Source organism: Chiloscyllium punctatum, unplaced genomic scaffold (assembly GCF_047496795.1).
Source record: "Chiloscyllium punctatum isolate Juve2018m unplaced genomic scaffold, sChiPun1.3 scaffold_1793, whole genome shotgun sequence".
Taxonomy (NCBI): domain Eukaryota; kingdom Metazoa; phylum Chordata; class Chondrichthyes; order Orectolobiformes; family Hemiscylliidae; genus Chiloscyllium; species Chiloscyllium punctatum.
In genome coordinates, this window is record NW_027311526.1 from 4,371 (window position 1) to 25,417 (window position 21,047).

The following is a 21,047-nucleotide window of genomic DNA, read 5'->3' on the forward strand; positions in this document are numbered from 1 at the left end:
TGTCAGGAGGGGGGGGGTGTGGGGACTGTCAGGAGGGGGGGGGTGTGGGGACTGTCAGGAGGGGGGGGGTGTGGGGACTGTCAGGAGGGGGGGGGTGTGGGGACTGTCAGGAGGGGGGGGGTGTGGGGACTGTCAGGAGGGGGGGGGTGTGGGGACTGTCAGGAGGGGGGGGGGTGTGGGGACTGTCAGGAGGGGGGGGGGTGTGGGGACTGTCAGGAGGGGGGGGGGTGTGGGGACTGTCAGGAGGGGGGGGTGGGGACTGTCAGGAGGTGTGAGGGGGGGGTGGGGGACAGTCAGGAGGTGTGAGGGGGGGGTGGGGACAGTCAGGAGGTGTGGGGGGGGGGGTGGGGGACAGTCAGGAGGGGGGGGTGTGGGGACTGTCAGGAGGTGTGGGGGGGGTGGGGACAGTCAGGAGGGGGGGGTGTGGGGACTGTCAGGAGGTGTGAGGGGGGGGTGGGGACAGTCAGGAGGGGGGGGGTGGGGACAGTCAGGAGGTGTGAGGGGGGGGTGGGGACAGTCAGGAGGGGGGGTGTGGGGACAGTCAGGAGATGAGGGGGGTGGTGGGGACAGTCAGGAGGTGGCGTGCTGGGCTCTGAGGCTGTTGGGGGAGGGGGTGGGGGGGTGCTGGGCTCTCAGGGGGGTGGGGAAGGGGAGGTTAGGGGGAGGGGATGCTGGCCTCTGAGGTTGGTGGGGGGGGGGTGGAGAATGGGTACTAGGATGGGGTGGGGGTGCTATACTGCGGGAGGGTGGAGGTGGTGGTGATGGAGGAACCATGGTCCTCTGTTTGGGACAGACTGGGTGTTAAGAGGAGTGTGTGGAATGGAAGAGGGGCCGAGGGTGGGAATGGGAGGGGTGGAGGTAGAGGAGGGGGGGGGGCTGTGTGGGGCTGGGAATGGTTGGGGAGGGGATATGGTGGGAGAGTGTGGGTGTTGGTACTAGTGAGTGGAGGAGGTACTGGGAGAAGGTGGTGTTGGGAGATGATGGGTAATGGGAAGGGGGTGATGAATCACTACTTTGCCTCTCACCTGAAGCACCCCCTGTGTCATAGGGGTTGTGGACCCATTGTGTTTGTGTATGAGGGAAAAACAGTGGTTGAATGGGAATAGTTTGTGCACTTGCAGTATGTTGTTTTGATTGTCAGCAGGAAGTGTTGGATGAACTTAGCACCTGTTGGGGTTGGGGGGGGCGGGGGGGGTCTCTGAGGAAGAGTTGTCAGTCTTGAAACATTAACTGTTCTCTCTCCAAGGGTGATCTGGGTGTGCTGAGCTTCTCCAGCACTCCTGTTTAATCGTAATATCAAAGTAAAGCAGTCAGATTAAGATGTAGACTTTGTGGCTGTTTTGCAATCCTGTATAGTTTGGATGTCTGTTAGTCTTTCTTTTGGATTAGGGTAGTTACTTTTCTTGGTGATGTAATTCATCTGACATGTTGTCCTGAGAAAAATTAATGTTCATGCAATGAAAATTTTAATTGCAGAAGTGGTAAAATAGTATTTTAAATAGTTTTGGCACACACCCTTTGTGTCGGAGTCTGGAAACCAAACAAAATTACTCCCATTTGCATGCGTTTGGCTCATATCCATAACACACAGGACCTGTGTTACACTGCAATGCTCTTCGCAGGTTGGTGCAACATTGAGGGCCAAAGTCAATCTGAAGCCCATCTATCCCACACTATTCCATTTTCATCCATATGTTTATCCAATGACCATTTAAATGACCTAAAAGTTGGTGTCAACTAGAAGAAAGTGAGGACTGCAGATGCTGGAGATCAGAGCTGAAAAATGTGTTGCTGGAAAAGTGCTGCAGGTCAGGCAGCATCCAAGGAGCAGGAGAATCGACGTTTCGGGCATAAGTTGGTGTCTACTACTGTTGCAGACAGGGTGTTCCATGCCTCTACTAAGTAAAGAAACTACCTGTGACATCTGTACTATATTTATCACCCCTGAATTTAAAGCTATGTCCCCTCGTGCTAGCCATCACTATCTGAGGAAAAAGGCTTTCACTGCCCACCCTATCTAACCCTCTGATTATATTATGTATCAATTAAGTCTCCCCTCAACCTTCTTCAATGATGAAAATAGCCTCCAGCCCCTCAGCCTTTCCTCATGTGACCTTACCTCCATACCAGGCAACATCCCAGTAAATCTCCTTTGAACCCTTTCCAAAGCTTCCACATCCTTCCTATAATGTGGTGACCAGAACTGTATGCAATACTTAGAGTGCGGTTGCACCAGAGCTTTTTACAGCTGCAGCATAGCCTCCTGCCTCTGAAACTCAATCCCTTTATAATAAAAGCTTCTTAACCTATCAACCTAGGTAGCAACTTTCAGGGATCTATGTACATGGACACAGATCTCTCTGCTCATCTACACTACCAAGAACCTTGCCATTAGCCCAGGACTCTGCATTCCTGTTGCTCCTTCTAAAGTGAATCACCTCCCACTTTTCCACATGAAACTCTATTTACCACCTTTCAGCCCAGCTTTGCAGCTTATCTATGTCCCCCTAACCTGCAACATCCTTCCACACTATCCACAACTCTACTGACCTTAGTGTCACCTGCAAACTTACTAACCCACCCTCCTACACCCTCATCCAAGTCATTTATAAAGATAACAGCAGTGGCCCCAAAACAGATCCTTGTGGCACACCACTAGTAACTGAACTCAGGATGAACATTTCCCATCAACCATAGTCATAGAGATGTACAGCATGGAAATTGACCCTTTGGTCCAACCCATCCATGCCGACCAGATATCCCAACCCAATCTAGTCCCACTGGCCAGCACCTGACCCATATCCCTCTAAACCCTTCCTATTCATATACCCATCCAGATGCCTTTTAAATGTTGCAGTTGTACCAGCCTCCTCCACATCCTCTTGCAGCTCATTCCATACTCATACCTCTGCGAGAAAAAGTTTCCCCTTAGGTTTCTTTTATTATCCTTCCCCCACCCTAAACCTATGCCCTCTAGTTCTGGACTCCCCAACCCCAGGGAAAAGACTTTGTCTATTTATCCTATCCTTGCTCCTCAAAGCCTGTAAAACAACCCTCCACCACCACCCTCTGTCTTCTACCTTTGAGCCAGTTCTGTATCTAAATGGCTAGTTTTTCCTGTATTTGGAGATCTAACCTTGCTAACCAGTCTCCCATGGGGATCCTTGTCGAACACCTTACTGAAGTCCATATAGATCACAACTACTGCTCTGCCCTCATCAATCCTGTTACTTCCTCAAAAAAGTCAATCAAGTTTGTGAGACATGATTTCCCACGCACAAAGCCATGTTGACTCTCCCTAATCAGTCATTGCCTTTCCAAATACATGTACATCCTGTCCCTCAGGATTCCCTCCAACAACTTGCCGACCACCGACATCAGGCTCACTGGTGTATAGTTCCCTGGCTTGTCCTTGCCGCTTTTCTTAAACAGTGGTACCACGTTAGCCAACCTCCAGCCTTCCAGCACCTCACCTGTGACTATTGATACAAATATCTCTGCAAGAGGCCCAGCAATCACTTCTCTAGCTTCCCACAGAGTTCTCAGGTATACCTGATCAGGTCTTGGGGATTTATCCACCTTGTATGTTTCAAGACATCCAGCGCTTCTCCTCTAACGTGGACATTTTTCAACCACCACCCCCTCCACTGTCGTCTTTCAGACCTTAAGACATGAGCAGAAATTAGGCCATTCAGCCCATTGAGTCTGCTCTGCTGTTCAATCATGGCTAAGTTTCTCAACCTCATTCTCCTGTTTTTTTTCCCAGTAACCAATGATCACCTTTAGAAACCAGAACCTATCTATCTCAGTCTTAAATATACTCTATGACCTGGCCTAAATATAGCCTTTTGTGGTAACAAATTCCATAGATTAACCACTCTCTAGCTGAAGCCATTTCTCCTTTTATCTCTATTCAAAAAGGCCTTTCCTTTACTCTAATACTGTGCCCTCAGGTCCTAGTCTGTCCTACCAGTGGAAACGTCTTCCCAACGTCTGCTCTTTCCAGGCTGTTCAATATACTGTTTCAATTAGATCCCCCTCATCCTTCTAAACTGTGTATATATCCAGAGTCCTTAAATGCTCCTTGTATGTTAAGCTTTTCATTCCTGGGGCCATTCTTGTGAACCACCTCTGTCCATCCTGCAAGGACAGTACATCCTCCTTGAGATATGGAGCCCAAAACTCTGCACAATATTCCAAATCCCTCTACTTTTCCTATTCATGTATCTGTCTTTTAAATGTTGTAACTGTACCTGCCTCTGGCAGTTCATTCCATATGCAAAATTTTCTGTGAAAAAATTTCTCCGGTTCCTCTTTAAATCTTTCCCCTCACCTTAAAATTGTGCCCTCTAGGTTTTGACTAGCTATCCTAGGAAAAAGACCTTGGATATTCACCTTATCTAATCACCTCATGATTTTATAAACCTCTAAGGTGACCCCTCAACCTCTTACATTCCAGGTGAGTTTTTTTTGACTAGAGTAGATTCCTTGCAGTGTGGAAACAGGCCCTTTTGGCCCAACAAGTCCACACAGAACCCCCCCCCCCCCCCCCCCTGCCCCCCCAGCCGAAGAGCAGCCCACCCAGACCCATTTCCCCTCTGACAAATGCACCTCACAATATGGGCAATTTAGCACAGCCAATTCACCTGACCTGCACATCTTTAGACTGTGGGAGGAAACCAGAGGAAACCCATGCAGACACTGGGAGAATGTGCAAACTCTAAACAGACAGTTGCTCGAGGCTGGAATTGAATCTGGGACCTTGGTGCTGTGAGGCAGCTGTGCTAACCAGTGAGCCACTGTGTTGCCCTATCTAGTTCCAACCTATTTTGCCTCTCCTTTAAAACTGAAACCCTCTAATCCCAGTAGTGTCTTTGTAAATCTTTTCTGCACCCTTTCCAGTTTAATAACATACTTTAATAACAGGTCTCATCAATATCTTGTAGAGCCACAGTGTGATTTGGAAACTACGATACTCTGCTCTGATCAATGAAAGTGATGAGATGTGAGAAAATCTTAGCTCCCAGATGCAACTGTCAGGCTTTGGAAGTCTATGGGAGCAGTTCCTGGCTCCTGGAGTATGGGTAGGCTGGATGAGGGTCTGAAGCAGCAGCTTTGAGTTCGAGGGAGCTTTCTTTGTGGAATGCCTTGATGCATTGGTCTATCCTATCTGTACCATTTCTTTGACATTTTCAAATTTAGTTTCACACTCAACCTTTTTCTACAGAGCTCTGGAATTTAGGGTTTTTGTAACAATAGTAATTGCTTTTTTTATTTGACTTGTTAAATTGCTTAGGTAGCAGTAAGTACTTTGGGGAATAACTACTTTGAGGTGATATTGATTTGAAATAAAATTTGTTCCTAAATTTTGTTAACATATTTTTGCAGCTGAATGCAGATTATCTTTCATTTTTAAACAAACTCTAATGTTTGTTGTAGCACATGTATTTGAGGACTATTTGTTGGATTATAGCCTGGTGTTATGATTTTTAACTTTGTACACCCCGGGTTCAACACCGGCAGCTCCATCATTTGAGGACTAACCTCCATTAGTAAAATGAAGTATTTTAGGTTCTGATCTGGTAACTGAGTTGATTTGCTTTTCATAGGCTGAAAGAGCACTTTTTTTTAAATCGACAGATGACCTGTACATACAGCAAGCTGCTGTGTTTATTGAAGACGCAATACAGGTCAGTTCTTACCATTACTTCAAATAGTTTTCAATTTTTCACTAATTGTTCTTGAATTAAATCAGTTCTGTTGATTTATGAAAATTTTAGTACCTGTTTATATTTAGGATATGATAAATTTGTTTATATCAGGCAAGCACATGACTGACTTGAATGTCTTCAGTTATCTTCCTGCAATGTTTTGGAGGTGTTTTGGGTGTTTGGTATTCAGTTTAGATACCACCTTTCACCCATTAATCACACCAGCACTCACTGGAGAGATTATCATTATTATTGCCTTAACTTCAAAACTTAATCTTTTTACTGCACCATGAGAGAATTGTCATGTTGATTGGTGTTTGGTTATTAATTCAGAAGCAGTGAAGATTTAAAAGAAGCAGTAAGTTTAAAATGTTTGGCACCTTTTTGCCAAAATCAGTAATTACTGTCTTACAGTAGGGACAACAAAAGTTTAATTTAAAGTGGTTTTGTTGATAACAAATGTTTGCTCAAATATTACTGTTGATTCAAAGATTCTTTATCTTTAAACTATGGTGGCAGTAAACTTTCAGATCTGCACATTACACTGTAACTGGTTTTGCAGGAACTGGTGCATGAAATTTCTAATGCAGCATAATACAAGATAACAGGAGTGGGAGGAAGTTGTACAGATGATGGTTATTGAAGCAGGAGAAAGCATGCACACTCTCCTTTGTATGATGCCTGCCACTCTTCCTGTGTCCATGAGCTATCCTACCAATGGATTAATATTCAAACTGTCCTGATGCCATTAATTTTGAGACTAATTATTTACCCACCTCAACTTTCCCTAACCTTTTCTTTCTACTTTGGTCACAAACTGCTGAAATATTTTGAACTAACCTTAAATATGCAGCTAGTTGTGAATTTGTTGTCTAATCTGGCTGTTTTAACTTTGCTTGCAGTATCGTACCATCAATCATAGAGTAGATTCCCAGTCCCTACGGCTTTATCGGTGGTACTACTCTGAGGCTTGTCAGTGGTAAGACCTGGGGTGTTTAAAAACACTTTCCATTAATCATAGAAGTATTGTGGTACAGAAGGAGACCATTTGACCCATTTATATTTGCACTGGACCAATCTCTCAATAAATGGATTCCTCTTATGACTGTTTAATGACCTTACTGTGCTTTGACAATTGTGACAATCTATTGAAGGATGCTGTAGTTAGTGTTTATCAACATAATTGTTATTTTTGTCTATCTAAGGCAGCATATATAGATATTCAGAAGGTACTTTCTAAGTTCTCTGCATCATGAAAAGCTTGTTAGAAAATTATAGGAATATGGGTATAAAATTAAATAGAACAATGTGGATAAAGAGAATATTTGGACGAGAAATACAGTTGGAGGGGGAATGTTTGTTAGTAACGTGCAATGTAAATGTGTTGGGGTGGGGGGGGGAGGGGAAGAAATATGTTGACAGGTTGGATGTAATGTACCTTCCAAGAAACTGAGTCTGTTTCTATCCTGTGCATTTGGGTAATTTTGTTTTCCCTGTGTCCATTTCAAGCTTCATAGGCCTGTAAATTAAACATAATAGTTTAGCAATTCTCTAAGACTTTAAAGACACAGGGTTCATTCAAACAGCCTGACATCACTGAGAATATCAGTTTTTTGCCCTTGCACTTCACACGCATATTAGCAGGTGGCTAAGTTGCAGCTCTGCCTCTCCGGTTTCTTTTACACCATTCTTGTGTCTTTCATTCTCAGGGTTTTGAGCACTGCTATCTTTGTGGTTTTGGCCTTGGCCTTTTTTGAGAAACCTTCATCTTTGAGTGTTACATCTGATCTCCGACTCCGCCATGTACTTTGGGAGCCTCCCTGTGGACTTACGGAAGGCATTGAAGTATTTTGTCTTGTCTTGTTCATTATCGATGTAGTGATAAAAGTAAGTGTTTTTTTTTTCTTAACCAACCCCCCACCCCCCCACCTCAACTCAAAGTCCTTTCTGAAAGGCCAGGAGTCATTTTTGCTCAGTCTTAGATTTTAGTGTGCTTGCAAGATTTTAAATTGAGTATTTAGCTAAAATATAGTTAGACTGGAGCGTAAGCTAGGATTTATCTTGTTCATCGAATCCAATGGTGCCATTGGATCCAACAAAATCTTGGTGCTTCTGACCAAATTATCCAAAAATTTTCTGTCAAACCAGTGAAAGCTGAACAGTGGATTAGTGCTTGAAGTTTAAATTTGTCTATTTTTCATTGTCAAGGGCAGGCGTGGGGTTAGATCTTCTGGAGAGACCTGAAACCAAGCGCCCCCTTGACAAAAAATGGCCAAGTGGGACTCTTGTTGGTAGGCCCAGAGAGAACCTGGTGTGCACACACTACTGTTGTCCAGTAGGTTGTGACTTTCACCCTGATTTCATTAGGAGTTATTTCTAGCAGGTATATACCCTTTTCAGAAGTCCTTCCCTTTCACTTTCAAAGCACTCCATTACCCCCCATCCCAGTTCAGCACTGACTTAGACCTGAAATTGGGGCTGGAAAGAGAGATGGGTAAGGTTAACTGGGTGAGCAGCCTTTTGTTGAGAATCGGGAAACCTAAAGCTAAAAATGGTATTAACTTTTCAGCTTGATCACTGAACTGAATGCATCACTCAAGGGTCATGTCTTTAGTTTTTTGAAGCTGCTTTGTAAATTTGTAAAGCTGCTGTTTTTAGATTGGTGAATACTGTATGCTTCTATTGTGCTACTGGCTGAAAGATTTGTGCTGTAACCTCAATGTGCTCCCACAATTGGCAAAAGATGCCTCCTAATTGGGTTTTCTGAAGCTATTGGAGTGCAAGTTGTTGTCTACTATTGGATCTGATACTATGCCTTTTAGCACCAATTAGTGGTTTTCTGCTTCATCTAAAGCACCACAATAGCAAATGTAGTGTGAAAATTCTTAACTTGATTCGCAGGATTAGAAAAACTGTTTATTCCTTTCCAGTGTCCATGTGGTTTGCAGGGCATGTCTGTGTCTGCTTATTTACTAGTGCTCTTTGCTTCCCGGAGCTGATCTCTCTATTGATTCTTTCAAAATGGCATTTTTATACAGAGCTATTTAATTGGATGGAAAGAATTCCAGAAGTCAAAATGGCTGATTGCCTATGCTCTTGTACTTGCTGCTTCCATTGTGGACTGGACTGTGACTCTTTGTTTATTTTGTGAGGAGGTAAGATATAAGCTCTTGAAAGTTCCTGATGTATTATTTTCTTCATACCTTAATAGGTTTTGTAAAACCAGTGCTTGAAAGCGAAAATAAACAAAAACAAATGTAAGAGTCTCAGAAGGTTCGCTGTACCTGAAATATTAACTGATTTCTCTCCTCAGATGCTGCCAGACCTGCTGAGATTTTCTGGCAATTTGTTTTGTTTCAGACTTTCAGCATCTGCAGTTGTCTCAGGTTTTTTAAAGTGGGAATATGACTTCAGCTATATAATCTGAAGCCTTGTATTATACATCAGTATATTTCAATGGTTTAGTGAAGTCATGTTACATGGTACAGAATTTTGTCTGAATGACATGGCCATCGGAGAAAAGGTTAGGAAAATGTAACAAGACGACAGACTTTCAGCAGTGAGGGGGAAAAAAGGTTTGAATAGCTAAATGGGAATCATGCTAGTAAGTGGTGAGGGCCCTATTTGCATATGATGGACCAGACCAAATCCCCTTCAAATAGTTGAAGGAGTTATAACTCTTCTTGTTTAAAGATAAGTGTAAGATACGGTGTTCCAGATGTAATTTCTTAGTGCTTGGCTTTGAGAGAAGGATGTTTTATTCTTAGCCTACTGTTTAAATTATAAACCAAAGAAAGGAGAATCTATACACTTTAACTATATTGGGAAAATGTAACAGGATAATAGATTTAACCACTATACAGCAATTATTCCAAAACAGTAACTCCCATAAACACCCTTGGCAAAGGCAAATTCAGTGTATTGATTGTTCGACGTGTGATTCTGCCAGCAAGAGAGAATCAAGGTTTTTAGCTGTAGCAGAGGAATGAATAACACTTTTTTGGAGCTAACATCAAAACCGCAACAACTACTGAAAACTAAACTCTGCCTCTGGTTCTGTGGGACCCTGACTCCACCCATTGTTTCAGTTGTGAAAAAGCAAGCCCTAAGGCCACGTAAACTGTTTGCCTTACTGGCTTGGAGTGGACCACTCAACAACTATGGATCAAATCTTGGTGGGGGGGGGTGCGAAGAAATCAGAACCAAATACACCTCTTGAAGCAATTGTATTGTCACAATATACTAAGAATTTTATAAAAATGTGGCAAGAATAGCTAATGAAGGCCACTAAAGGGGTGCAACAGATGTGCAGAGAGATTGAGGAAGTATAAAGCTGCTAATTTCTGAACAGCCTTCCATGTAGCATCCCTGCAGAAGGTCCCTTTCAGGATGGTGCGGTTATTCCAGAGGCCAAAAATGTACAGACCTCCATGTTTGCTCCAGATAAATGAAATTGTCACTTGGTGACAGCATTACAATGCCCTGGGACACTGTTGCAGATTGAAAGAATGGGTGTCCATCCTATCGCAGTGGTCACCAAGCTGACTGGAACACTTCGAGCCACTGGGGACCTCTGAATTCAATCAATTGCCTATCCAAAATGCTTCCAGGCTGTTACTGATGCCATTTGTGCCAGCTGATGCTGTCTTACTCCTTTCTTTGTGAGGAGGTCAGTGTTGCATCCCAGTCAGTCAGCTTTGCCGACATAACTGGCTTCCTCCCAAGAGCAGAGCACAAAGGATTTCTGCTCAAGATGAGACTTCGGTGTTTCGTTTGGTATGGTGTTTGGGGGGGGGGGGGCTAGGAAGAGGCCTTGCAGTGCACTCCAGTGTGTGTACTCCTAGTATACCATGCTGTACACCATTGGAACAGAACGTGTTGGTCCAGTTTTTGATTTTTGTTCTTGTCTATTTATTTGAGTAGATTTTGTGATGGTAAGAAGGCTAGTACACTTAATGCAGTTACCATGGTTAAGAAAATCACACTTTTTTGTGACTGATATTACTCTTAGCTTATCCAGCGACAAACTCCACTTGCTCTTTTTCACAAGTGCAGCTTTCCTGTACTGCTTCACTATCTAAAACGTGCAGTCAACATTCTTTTCTGCCATGTTTTAAATAAATGAGTAGCTAGCTCTTTTGACAGTACTTTCTACTGGATTTGTCAACTTAAGGTTCTACTTTTGTAGCTTTTGCTGCCATTTTTGCAGAACAGGTAACAGTGAGGACTGCAGATGTTGGGGATCGGAGTTAAATGTGGTGTAGGAAAAGTACAACCGGTCAGGCAGCATCCGAGGAGCAGGAGAATTGATGTTTCAGGCATTAGCCCTTCGTCAGAAGCTCCTGAAACATCAAATCTCCTGCTCCTCGGATGCTGCCTGACTGGCTGTGCTTTTCCTGCACCACATTCTTCAACTCTTTGCAGAACAAGTTGGAAAGCTGCATTTACTACATTGTCTATGATCAAGGTATTTGAATTGCACTAAGCTTTGGATGATTTCTGTATTTTGCTTTTTTTTAATTGAAGAAAGTAAGAATTAGAAGACTTTTGCGACCATTTTTCCTTCTCCAAAACTCCTCACTCATGAAAAAGGCTTTTAAATGCCTACAACAAACAATACCACAAATCACAAGGTAAAAACATGAGGTACTTAAAAGCTGCTTTTCCTCTTTTTCTTTACTTTTAATGTAACAATGAAGAAGGATGTTCTAAGCAATGCTCCTAAGAGAGGGACTAGGTTATCATGAGGGGCATGGGTAGGATAAATTGGCAAGATCCTTTGCTGTGGTTGGCAGGGGGCTGTGGGTGGGGAAGAGGGGAAAGGGTCTAGAGCTGGAGGGTGTAGGCTTAAGGTGAGGTGGGAAAGATATAAAAGGGATACAGAGGGTGGTGGATGTATGGAATGAGCTGCCAGAGGAAATGTTGGAGTAGGCTGTTACAACTACAAAAGATGTTTGGATGGGTATATGAATAGGAAGTGTGTGGAGGGATATGGGCCAAATGCTGGCAGATGAGGTGAGATTAATTTGATATCTGGTTGGCATGGATGAATTGGACTGATGGGTCTGCTTCCATGCTGTATATATCAATGATTTTATCTTGGGATAAGAAGTTTAGTAGTCTCAGACCAGAAGCATGTGGATAAAATGCTTTGAAATGGAGTGTGTTAAACGTGGGTGTAGGATGGTTTGAGAGAAAGGTTGTTATTAGATTTTCCAGATTGGGAGCTTAAGGCACAGTTTACTCAAGCCTACTGAGGTGAGGGAAGAGATTTGAGTGCTGTATGTGATGTGTTTTTTGGATCTGTAAAGGAGTGTTTTGAGATTAGTGGGATTGTTTGTTTCAGAATCTCTTAAAGGTATATTATGTCTAAATATTTGCTGTATTAATCATCTTGTGCTTAATAAAAAGTTTCACTGTTAAAACCACATCTGCAACATTTGTGTGCTTCTATTTCAGTGAGAGCCCAACCATCAAATCTGGTTTTTGGTTTTACCAAACCATAATTCAGTCTAGGATCTGACATGACCAGTGCTGATGTCAGCTGGAATCAAAATGCTGTCAGTTCCTTGACTTGCAAAAATAATTCACAACTGGACTCTTGGTTTTGCAGGATAAAGCACTGGATGTGCATTTTTGGGCAAGAACTTGACAAATAATGTTTGTTACTTTAATATGAGGCTTTTCTCTTCGAACACACTGCATGTTTGCAAGATTCAAAATAGCAGTTAGTACAAACTACCAGGGTTGTTAGAAAAGATTCTTTTGGAATATAAATGACCCATTTTCATACTGTTTTTAGTTCAATCCAAGTTTTTTGATTTGCAATGAACCAAATTTTATTTCCTAAATAGGATCCAGTGAGTATCCCAGGTATTTAGAACAAAGTTGCAAGATTCCACTGTTCTGAACAAGAAGTAATGAACACTATTACTGTTGTAACTTTTTAATGTAATATACAATAGTATCATATAAGACTTAAATCAGCAGAAGTAGCCTGAGGTAACTAAAAAAAGATGCTAGGGGACACCCTATAGAGCACATTAAATCTTAACTTTTCATCAAGACAGGTTAGTGATCCTGGGACATCAAAGCACACCAACTTTACAAGGGTTTCCAATTGTTCTCTTATCTAAAGACCTAATGTAAAAAGCCCCTCAAATAACACAATTACAGGCTGCCTCAATACAGAGGAACTAGGTAAAAACAAGGACTGCAGATGCTGGAAACCAGAATCTAGACTAGTGTGGTGCTGGAAAAGCACAGCAGGTCAGGCAGCATCTGAGGAGCAGGAAAATTGACGTTTCGGGCAAAAGCCCTTCAAGAATAGAGGCAGGGTGCCTGCAGAGTGGAGAGATAAAGGAGATGAGGGTGGGGAGAAAGTAGCATAGAGTACAATAGGTGAATGGGGGTGGGGATGGAGGTGGGAGGTCAGAGGGGATAGGTGGAAAGGAAGATAGGCAGGTAGGACAGGTCATGGGGATGGTGCTGAGCTGGAAAGTTGGAGGTAGGGTAAAGGGAAATGAGGAAACTGTTGAAGTCCACACTGATTCCCTGGGGTTGAAGTGTTCCGAGGCAGAAGATGAGGCGCTCTTCCTCCAGGTGTCGGGTGGTGAGGGAGCAGTGGTGGAGGAGGCCCAGGACCTGCACTTCGGCAGAGTGGGAGGGTGAGTTGTAATGTTGGGCCACAGGGCGGTGGGGTGTCCCAGAGATGTTCACTAAAGCACTCTGCTAGGGGGGTGTCTCGTCTCCCCAATGTAGAGGAGACCACAACAGGAGCAACAGATACAATAAATGATATTGGTGGATGTGCAGGTAAAACTTTGGATGTGGAAGCCTCCTTTTGGGGCCTTGGCTGAAGGTGAGGGAGGTGGTGTGGGTGCAGGTTTTGTAATTCCTGCAGAGGAAGGGAGGGTGGGTTGTTGGGGGGGAGGCGGGGTGGCGTGCACCTGACTAGGTAGTCACGGAGGGAATGGTCTTTGTGGAAAGCGGAAATGGCTGGGGAGGGAAATATATCCCTGGTGGTGGGGTCTGTTTGGAGGTGGTGGAAATGTTGTTGGATGATGTGGTTTATGCGAAGTTTGGTAGGATGGAAGGTGAACCTCAATTATCCCAATGACATGGGTGGGGAATATTTTGTTTGGATAATTGAATGCAGGATAACCGTTTAGCCAAGCATCGAGACCTTGTGATCTTGTCCGGATAATCAAAGTTCCTCTGTAAATGATTGCTTCAGTTCTAAATTGCCGCCTTTTCATAGACCCCGAGATAACCACCAAACTGGTACTGAGCCTGAGTTTCTCAGAACATTAACATCTCTCAACTACATAAAGCCAATACAGGCTTGTAGCATGTTTCACCTTATTTTCTGTAGTATTGATGTATCAGTTGCATACTAGCTGCTTTATTACCCTTTTGTGACTCCCAGGATTTTTTTTCCCCTGAGGCTTAACTATACAGAACTATCAAACACTTCCTGGGATTTCTTCCTGAGCCCCAGAACTGTGTTCTCATAGCACGACCAAGACAACTTCCTGTTCAGAGGCTGTTGAACTGTTTCGCAAGACTTATTAAAACGTTTTTAGAACAAATCCTGCCCTGAGTAAGCTGAACCAAGTGCAGTAACCAGAGCTCAAAGGTGGCTAATATTGAAACAGTAAATGCCCTGAATGTTGCATTATTGAAAAAAATAAAGGTGGGGTGGGGGGGGCAGATTGAAGCTGTGAAAACCATATTGTTTCTGCATTGAATTTCTTTTACCATTACTTTTAAACAGTGTTATGTTGCTGTTAGCCTTGCACCTGTTACTGTTTACTATGATCGCCATGCTGTTGTTCACTCGAGTCCAGGTAAAGCAACTTTCATATGATCAAGTTACTTGTCGTTAAAATATGTGCACAGAATGATTTGAGGAAAGACCAGGATATTTGCAAATTGTTCAGTTCTTATTTCAAGAACAAAGTTTAATAGGTTGGGGTTACTGAGTTTTGAGAAGACTTGTAGCTCAGGTTGAGGTTCTGGATGTAGGTTTGCTCGCTGAGTTAGAAGGTTTGTTTTCAGATGTTTCGTCACCATACTCGAACATCTCCAGTGAGCCTCCAGATGAAGCGCAGGTGGTAGAGCCTGCTTTCTATTTATGTTTAGGTTTTCTTGGGTTGGTGCCATTTCCTGTGGTGATGCCATTTCCTGTTCTTTTTCTCAGGGGTCAGAATGGGATCCAAGTCAATGTGTTTGTTGATAGAGATCCGGTTGGAATGCCATGCTTTTAGGAATTCTCGTGCATGCCTCTGTTTGACTTATCCAAGGATGGATGTGTTGTCCCAGTCAAAGTGGTGTCCTTCCTCATTTGTATGTAAGGATACCAGTGAGAGAGGGTCACGTTGTTTTGTGGCTAGTTGATGTTCATGTATCCTGGTGGCTAGTTCTCTGCCTGTTTGTCCAGCATAGTGTTTGTTACAGTTCTTGCATGGTTTTTTGTAAATGACATAAGTTTTGCTTGTTGTCTGTATAGGGTCTTTCAAGGTTTGGGGTTTTCTAGCTTTTTTAAAAACTAAACAAGTGCACATGCCTGATTTTAGTTTTTGTTGTAATGTTACTGAATGTTCCCTGCTGAACTATTTTAAAAACCTGTAAAGGAAATTTATCAGGCACCCATTGTACTTGTTTTCTACCTTTTTTTTCTGTACATTTTCACTCTTGAATTTTTTTGAGCTCTGTCAGCTGGTTAACGTAAAACCTAGTATGATGCATGTTTAAATCTCTGCTGCACTCTCATTTGGAGTGGAGACCAGCCTGAGTGATAAGGTGCCTTCAGGGAGGAGAGTTTTGGATATTTAGATTTTGGAGTCTTGTCATGTCACTTGCCTCTCTTTAATTCTTAGTGCCAGGCAATCACTTGTGTGTCTCTCCATTGGATTTAACAATTTCTGTTCTCCTGAAAGACTAGAACATTTTTGGTTGAGGGAATGGGGGGAGAAGTTGAGGAGGAAGGTCTTTTAAACAAAAATGGGATGTCTGTGATGATTGTGTTGGAAAAGTCTAACAGACAGTGATATTTCAGTCAGAAATTACTCCCAAACCACCTGATTTATAAGGGAATTACTGAGGCAAAAACAGGACTAGACTTTTTTTACCTTTGAATATGACCACCTCTTATGTATTTTGCACAAGTTCCCCTACATTTGGTCTAATACTTTGTCAAACAATTGTAAAGCCAGAGAAACCTGGGCAGCACGGTGGCAGTGGTTAGCACTGCTGCCTCAGTGCCAGAGACCCGGGTTCAAATCCTGCCTCGGCCAACTGTCTGTGTGGAGTTTGCACATTCTCCCTGTGTCTGCATGGGTTTGCTCCAGTTTCCTCCACAGTCTAAAGATGTGCAGGTTAAGTGAGTGGCCATGCTAAATTGCCCGTAGTGTAGGGTGAAGGGGTAAATGTAGGGGAATGGGTGTGGGTGGGTTGCTGTTTGGAGAGTCGGTGTGGAACTTGTTGGGCCGAAGGGCCTGTTTCCACACTGTAAGTAATCTAATCTTAAAAAGTGTATTCAGTGCAAGTCGCTTTGACAATATTTCCTTTCTTCTTGAAACATCCTGCAGATGGCTGAAGATGATCAAGAGTGGAAGACTTATTTCCGAAATTTGCCAGATTCTTTGACCTCATTATTAGTACTGCTGACAACAGCTAATAACCCTGATGGTAAGGGTTTTTGTTTTCAATGTTAATCTTCCTGCTCACTAACTTTTTGGATTGTCACCTGACATGTAGATCATTCATAGAATGCAATTGAAGGGAAACCAGTTTAATATCTTATCTGAATGAAGTGCAGGTAATGAAATAACCTGATTCATCTTTCAAATGTAGCATTTTGTTTTATAAAATGCTTTATAATTTGTATTTTACAAAAATAGTTTCCTATTTTATCAGTTCTAACTCATTCTTTGCTTCCTCAATAAATTTAGGAGGAGGACTGGGCAATTCAGCCCCTGAACCTGTTCTACAGTTGAATTAAATGGTCAACAGGTGTTCAGAAACTTTAATATCTTGATACTTTTTTTTAGTTTCATAATTTTAAACAAACCGATATTGAGGTAAACTTGACCTAGCATCAATGATTGTATGTGGAAGTGTTCAAAACTACTTTGCCTACCAAGGTTATCTTGTTTGTTGCATGTACTGTCTTTTTACCCCATGCCTTGCAAAGGCCATTACTATGAATCCCTCCATTGTCAACAATGCTGGGTTTTGGTTTCAGTAACCGCTAAGGTCAGTGACTGTTCTTTGAGCCTTGGTCACTGAGTATGAGTGAAGTGAGAAAGGGTAGGAGGGCACTATATTCTTCCTTGGTGTTGTACTGAATGGATAATCACTGAGATGTGATGGACAGAATCTACTACTTGAAATTTGCCTTTCGAAAGGCACCCTCGTCCCAGACTTTGGTTGACAACAATGGAGCTGACATGATTCACAACTCCTCAAAAACCTGACCTCCCTCCCTGAAAATGGGTGGAGTCATCCATATTATCACTGCAATGGATTCTGACAGATTGGAAGTGCTGGGTGCAATGCTGTGCCCTCTGTCAGTCATGTCTTTAAACACTCCTGAAAATCAAATGGTCCAGGAATAGTGTTGGGCATGTTTCAGTTGTGACTCACCTGCTAGTTTTTAAAGGGCTCCTGTGTCATTCCTGACTTGGCAAAAGTCCAGGCCTTTATCTTTAAGGTTCTTGTACCTGGACTAAAGGGGCAAGATTGTGTGCACTTTCAAACTAAGAAGGAAATGCTCTCCTGCAGTTGGTGTGAGAATGTAACCATAATGGTGTTTTGTTTTTCCCTTTATAGATGTATCTTCATTCTAAAGATTAAGTAGCATGAGAAATTTTTGTAATGTTTGACCAAAAATAGCTTTGAATCTGCAACACTTGGTCTGGATGGTGTTTAATAGTGTCACCTGGTTAGTCATTCTTGGATAATTAAATTTGTTTTTCACTTATTCTGGTTATCTGATGCTTGAAATTAAAAGATACAGCATTGCTTTCTGGCTTGCTCACTCGCTCTTTCTCTCTCTTTTTCCTGATAGTGATGATTCCAGCCTATTCACTCAATCGAGCCTATTCATTGTTCTTCATTACCTTCAGTCTTATTGGTAAGGCTTTGTTTTTAACTTATGAACAGACATAGCTTGCACTTTTTTTTTGTTCAGGCTAAAAGCTTTAAAACAACATTGAACAGGTAATACACAGACTATATATCCTTCATTTTTGATTGTGGACTGAATTGGAAAAAGGATGATTTTATGACAAAGATTTGAGGGAATTTGCTGTACTTTCTAAAAAGCAAGTTGCTGAAACTTACTGTGGGTAGCATTTGCACTACGACTTTGTTCAAACAACAGGGGAAGATTTTTGTGCACTGCCCTGATGGTTTGGGGGTGATGGTAACAGGCTGTACAAAGTGAGATGTGCTGGTAGTAGGTGGATGTTAAGTTGGTGGGGTTTTGGACACCAACAGCCATCTGCCTTACAAATTATCTTGCTCTTGGGTAGCTGAACAGTGCTGATGTTGTACCTCCAGTGAAATACCAAAAATCTGGTGAAAGCCAGTTGCTGTAGGTTGTTGCTTTTAACCAATAAATCAGATGACATTTGTGAGCCAATTGGTCTGGTGTCTTCCATTAGGAGCAAATCTGAAGGGCCAGATCAGAGCAAAAAGATGTGGAAAAACAAAAAAAGTCTGAAGTGTGACATTAGAAACTTGTATCAGTTCACCTAAAGACCTAACAGAATGAGAGAGCACTTTTCTTTTGGCCCTCAAGTATTTGCCTTTGTTTTCCCCTCCCTTACTCATTGGCTCATCACCAGAGCCTTGAGTGCCTCTGGGCTGCTGTTTTTTTTTTTCCCCCAAGCATTGCATATTTCTCACCTAGTCCTTAGAAAACCAAAGATTATTTTCTCTCTCTCCTGTTTGAGGCACTGTAGGTTATGTAAAAAGATGCTGCATAAAACAGGTTGCTTAATTAGAGTATGTGCATCCACCTTTTTCCAAATGGTAAGTGAATATAATAGAATATTCTGTCGGAGTGTGAGTTTTAGCCATTTTAACTTCAGATCAGTATTTTAGTCTTTAGTTACCACTGCATGTTTTTAGGACTTGGAACTGCTTGCCTAATGATGACCTTGTAAGCATTACTAACTTGTTGGGGCAGCATGGTGGTTCAGTGGTTAGCACTGCTGCCTCAGTGCCAGGGACCTGGGTTTGATTCTAACCTCGAGTGTCTGTCTGTGTGGAGTTTGCACATTCTCCCCATGTCTGCATGGGTTTCCTCCGGATGTTCCAGTTTCCTCTCAATCCGAAAGATGTGCAGGTGAGGTGAATTGGCCATGCTACATTATCCATAGTGTTAGATGCATTAGTCAGAGGGAAATGGGTCTGGGTGGGTTCCTGTTCAGAGGGTCAGTGTTGATTTGTTGGGCTGAAGGGCCTGTTTCCACACTGTAGGGAATCTAATCTAACTCTAATCTAAACTGATCTGGGTCCATTCATGTCCCTTTATCTTTGGACCAATTTTTCTTCCCTTACCTGCTCATGTTGACATGTGGCTCTAGACCCATAGCAGTGCATTGACTCTAACTGCTATTGGGCATTTGGGTTTGGGCAATAAATGCTGGCCTAGCCAACATTCTAAATGTGGAATGGTCCTTTCATACAAAAAAGCGTAAAGCTAGTTGCTCTGTTTTTTTTTAAAAAAAACAACCAGAATATTGGAACAGGAGTAGGCCATTTGAACCTGAGTCTGATATCAGTGTGATCATGGCTCATTGTCCAACTTCAGTCCCCTGTGCCTGCCCTCTGCCTGCATCCTTTGAATGCTTTAGCCTGAAGAACTATATTTAACTCTGACTTGATAAGTCAATGTTCTGGCCTTAACCATTTTCTGAAGTAGCAAATTCTGCCACGCTCTGAGAAGTGTCTTGGTCCTAAATGGCCCACCTTGTATCCTTATGCTGACCCCTGGTACTGGAGTCGATAGTCACTTATCCTGCCTAGTCCTGTTTTGAATTTTCATAAGTTTCTGTAAGATCCCCTCATTCTTTTAAACCCCAAGTGAATATACTCTAAATAATCCAGACTCTCTCTGCTCTTGTTAATCCTGTCATCCCAAGAATCAGACTGGTAATGGTAGATTCTACATTTAATTGAAAATTAGCAGCTTCTAAAATCTATTCTTTCATGTAACTGAACATGTTTAATTTCTGTATCTTTCAGGGACATACTTGTTAATGAATTTATTGACTGCGATAATATACAACCAATTTCGTGGCTATTTACTGGTAAGTAATCTGTTCTAGGTGTTTTTAAAATGGCAGTTGTCTTCAGATGAATTTTCGCAGCAATGTCAACATATTGCATGTCTGTAATGAGGCAGCCAACTGTGTGTGTAGTTTGGCTATTTTCACTGTTCACTTTCAGAATTCTGAATCCAGAAATGAGGAAACACACTGGGTATCTAGTAAGTGATTCCTCTTAATTTTGAAGGTTTGAGAAAATTTGATTTCAATGTGTTGTTGTTTTTTAAAAATTTTCATCCTCCAACTTTTTGGATGACTGTTCTGAACTATTATTTAAGGCAGTAAATTGGCTTCTTCACTTGTTTATAGTTCCTTTTGACTCTCACAGTGTATAGTCCATGTTTTCCCCTGATTAGTTCTTCATACAATGTGCACCGGTAGAGTCTGCCCTTTCTTTAATTTAGGGAGTGACTAGTCTCTGCTGTAGGTGTTCATATTACTGGATTGTAAACCAAACATGAATGCATGTCTTGGTCTACCCATTTATAATTGGGATTGGTATAATTTGTGATGCATATGTTTGTATCTGGTTGAAGAGAAATTTAGTGTCTGCTTACAAGACTTGGTCCACTTCAAACTTGAGGTGAAAGATGGCATTTTTACACAGATGCTTAGCATTGAGATTTTTGTAACACTTTTTACAGTAAAAGATGTAATATGAAATAGTGAGTAACTATTTGAAGGCATTGTATCTTTTAAAGGCACTAAGAAAAGAATGCTTGTCTGTCTGGTAATGGATTTTGAATATTGGATTATTTTAGTTGTATCGCCATCTTGTGAAGTGTTACGAGCATCTTGTTTACAACAAAAAATTTGAGGACATTCTTTTTTTTTAAAAGAGAAACTTATTTCTTAAAGTAGAATTATTTACTTATCATTCAACTTGTTGCCAACATTTCAAATTGCAAACCAAATTCTGCTCTGAACTTTTAGAAGTTTTAACCACAGCCTCTATTAAATTAAATGCTCTCCTGGTTATATTGAACTGTACAGC

General features: G+C 42.1%; 1 protein-coding gene across 1 annotated transcript; it reads left to right on the plus strand.

The window, feature by feature from the left end:
* Window positions 1-1,337: 1,337 nt before the first annotated feature.
* Window positions 1,338-20,035, plus strand: LOC140475558 (two pore channel protein 2-like; the record flags this gene model as incomplete). The annotated part of the gene is made up of 10 exons (XM_072567795.1): window positions 1,338-1,622; window positions 5,641-5,690; window positions 6,614-6,690; window positions 7,421-7,598; window positions 8,750-8,866; window positions 11,238-11,344; window positions 14,488-14,560; window positions 16,304-16,403; window positions 17,785-17,850; window positions 19,971-20,035. Coding segments are annotated over exons 1-10 (894 nt in total), but the record flags the coding sequence as incomplete, so codon positions are not given.
* Window positions 20,036-21,047: the final 1,012 nt, after the last annotated feature.